The 1,828-nt window shown below is 49.4% G+C and overlaps 1 protein-coding gene across 1 annotated transcript in view; it reads left to right on the top strand.

The window, feature by feature from the left end:
- The first annotated feature begins 1,597 nt into the window (after positions 1-1,597).
- The window catches only part of LOC108554094 (box A-binding factor), an 18,030-nt gene continuing 17,799 nt past the window's right edge, over positions 1,598-1,828 (top strand). The window contains exon 1 of the mRNA XM_017909237.1: positions 1,598-1,828. Coding sequence (XP_017764726.1) covers positions 1,605-1,828 — 224 coding nt within the window. The 5' untranslated portion in view covers positions 1,598-1,604.

Below are 1,828 nucleotides of genomic sequence, written 5' to 3'. Positions count from 1 at the left end.
CAGTGAACGTTTTTATGGGGCCAAGGAGATAAGAGCAACCTCTGCCCCCGTTGTACAAAACGTCTTCCGCTCGACCAACGAATCGGAATCTCTTTCCTCGCTACCATTTCTATGGAGAACGTTAACCTCGTTTCTTTGGTCGACAGCGCGTCGTAAAGAAAACGGTAAAGAAGACGGTAAAGAAGACGCGAGGAGGAAAAAAAGAAGATGGATCGAACGGATTTTTCTCCGAAAACGAACGAGGCGCGATCTGCGAACGGCAGACGAAGGAAACCGAAAAGTCCTATATCGCGATATCTTCCATTCGATTTTCGGAATACGCGAAACGCGCGATAAAGGGGGTGGGAGAGAGAGAGAGAGAGAGAGAGAGAGAGAGAGAGAGAGAGAGAGAGAGAGAGAGAGTTGGGTTTCTCGATGCGAGCAAGACAGAGTATACTTTGCGTCTCGTCGACCGCGTATTTTCTTCGTTAGGAGTGATTAATCGGGGTCGTGGCTTCTGCGTCTCCGCGACTCTGCACCTCTGCCCGTTCTCTCTTCGCTCGCGACTGATATATACGCTTCACTCGACTCGATTCGATTTCGATCGGTTCGATTCGATCGCGGTGAAATCGAGCGTGCGCCATAACGGAGCGTTACGTACGATGATCAGAGGAGAAAAGCTGACCGAACACGGTCCTGCGGCGGCGCGAAAAATCCTATTATGCACCATTCGTGTTTTTACCGAGAAATATGTTCTTTTCTCCCTCTCTTTTTTCTCGCCAATAGAATTCACGGCGAGACGAAGAAACGTGAGATAAACCAACGAGCCTGACCTTTCCAATTCGATTAGGTAATGTCAATAAGGTCGGTTGAATGTTAAACGGTTGATACAGTGAGCCTTTGGGGGAAAGATATCGGTACGTTTCGGTCGTCCGTCTACGAGCATCGGTCTACGATAGGCTTGCGCGCGCGCGCGTCCCTTTGCCATTTCGACGTTTCAGTCGTCTGTTTCTTAAGGGGAATTGTTTCAAAGTCGAATCTTTGGATTTTCCGATCCAGTTATTCTTCCAATTCTGCTACACTTCTCGCGTATCCCCCTGTTCTTTTCTTTTTTCCCGCTTCGAAACGATTCCCTAATCTCACGGACGCGCATCGTTCGACGTTGAAAGAAAGATGGAGAACGACGAGGAGGAGTTTGCCGATTTTTTCGTAACGGGTGAAATTTCGGAAACGAGGTACGTGGATTTCTTCGGAGCGGATGGATGTTCTTGCCTTCTCTCTCGAGTGCTTGTCCGTCCCTCTGTCCGTGGAACACGCGAGGTATCGCGCGTTTCATCCGTCCGATCGAGCTGAAAAATATAAAGACGCGAGCACGCGAGGCATCGTACAAGGCGAAGAACCGTGTACGAGGAGAATACGCGCGAGTTTGTACGATCGCTAACGAGCTATAGATAACGACGATTGGTTATTTTTGTAACGTCTACCGCTTAGCAACAGTTTGCTCGTGTGGTCGACAACGCATCGAGCGTATGACCACTTTCTCCATCTAATCGATCGCGATTCCATCCACGCGATTACCATATTATCGTTTCGATGCCAACGATTCGGCGATCTTTCTCGCTTCGATGTTCTCAGAGTCGACCGAATACCACCTGCTCGGCCAATCGCTGGTACACCACGAGAGAAACGAGCAACCGATCTCTGCCGGACGTATCGGTGGTAAAAACGGCGTGGAAACGATCGGTATGTTACTCGGAACCAAGCTTACGATAGCGGCGAAACTTTTTCGACAACCATTGCAACAACCACCGCAACAACCACCGCAAGAACAACGACGACAAAGAGGATC

Source organism: Eufriesea mexicana, unplaced genomic scaffold (genome assembly GCF_001483705.2).
Source record: "Eufriesea mexicana isolate 0111107269 unplaced genomic scaffold, ASM148370v2 scaffold16629, whole genome shotgun sequence".
Classification (NCBI taxonomy): domain Eukaryota; kingdom Metazoa; phylum Arthropoda; class Insecta; order Hymenoptera; family Apidae; genus Eufriesea; species Eufriesea mexicana.
Note: the sequence above shows the minus strand (reverse complement) of the source record. Positions and strands in the feature narration are given on the sequence as shown.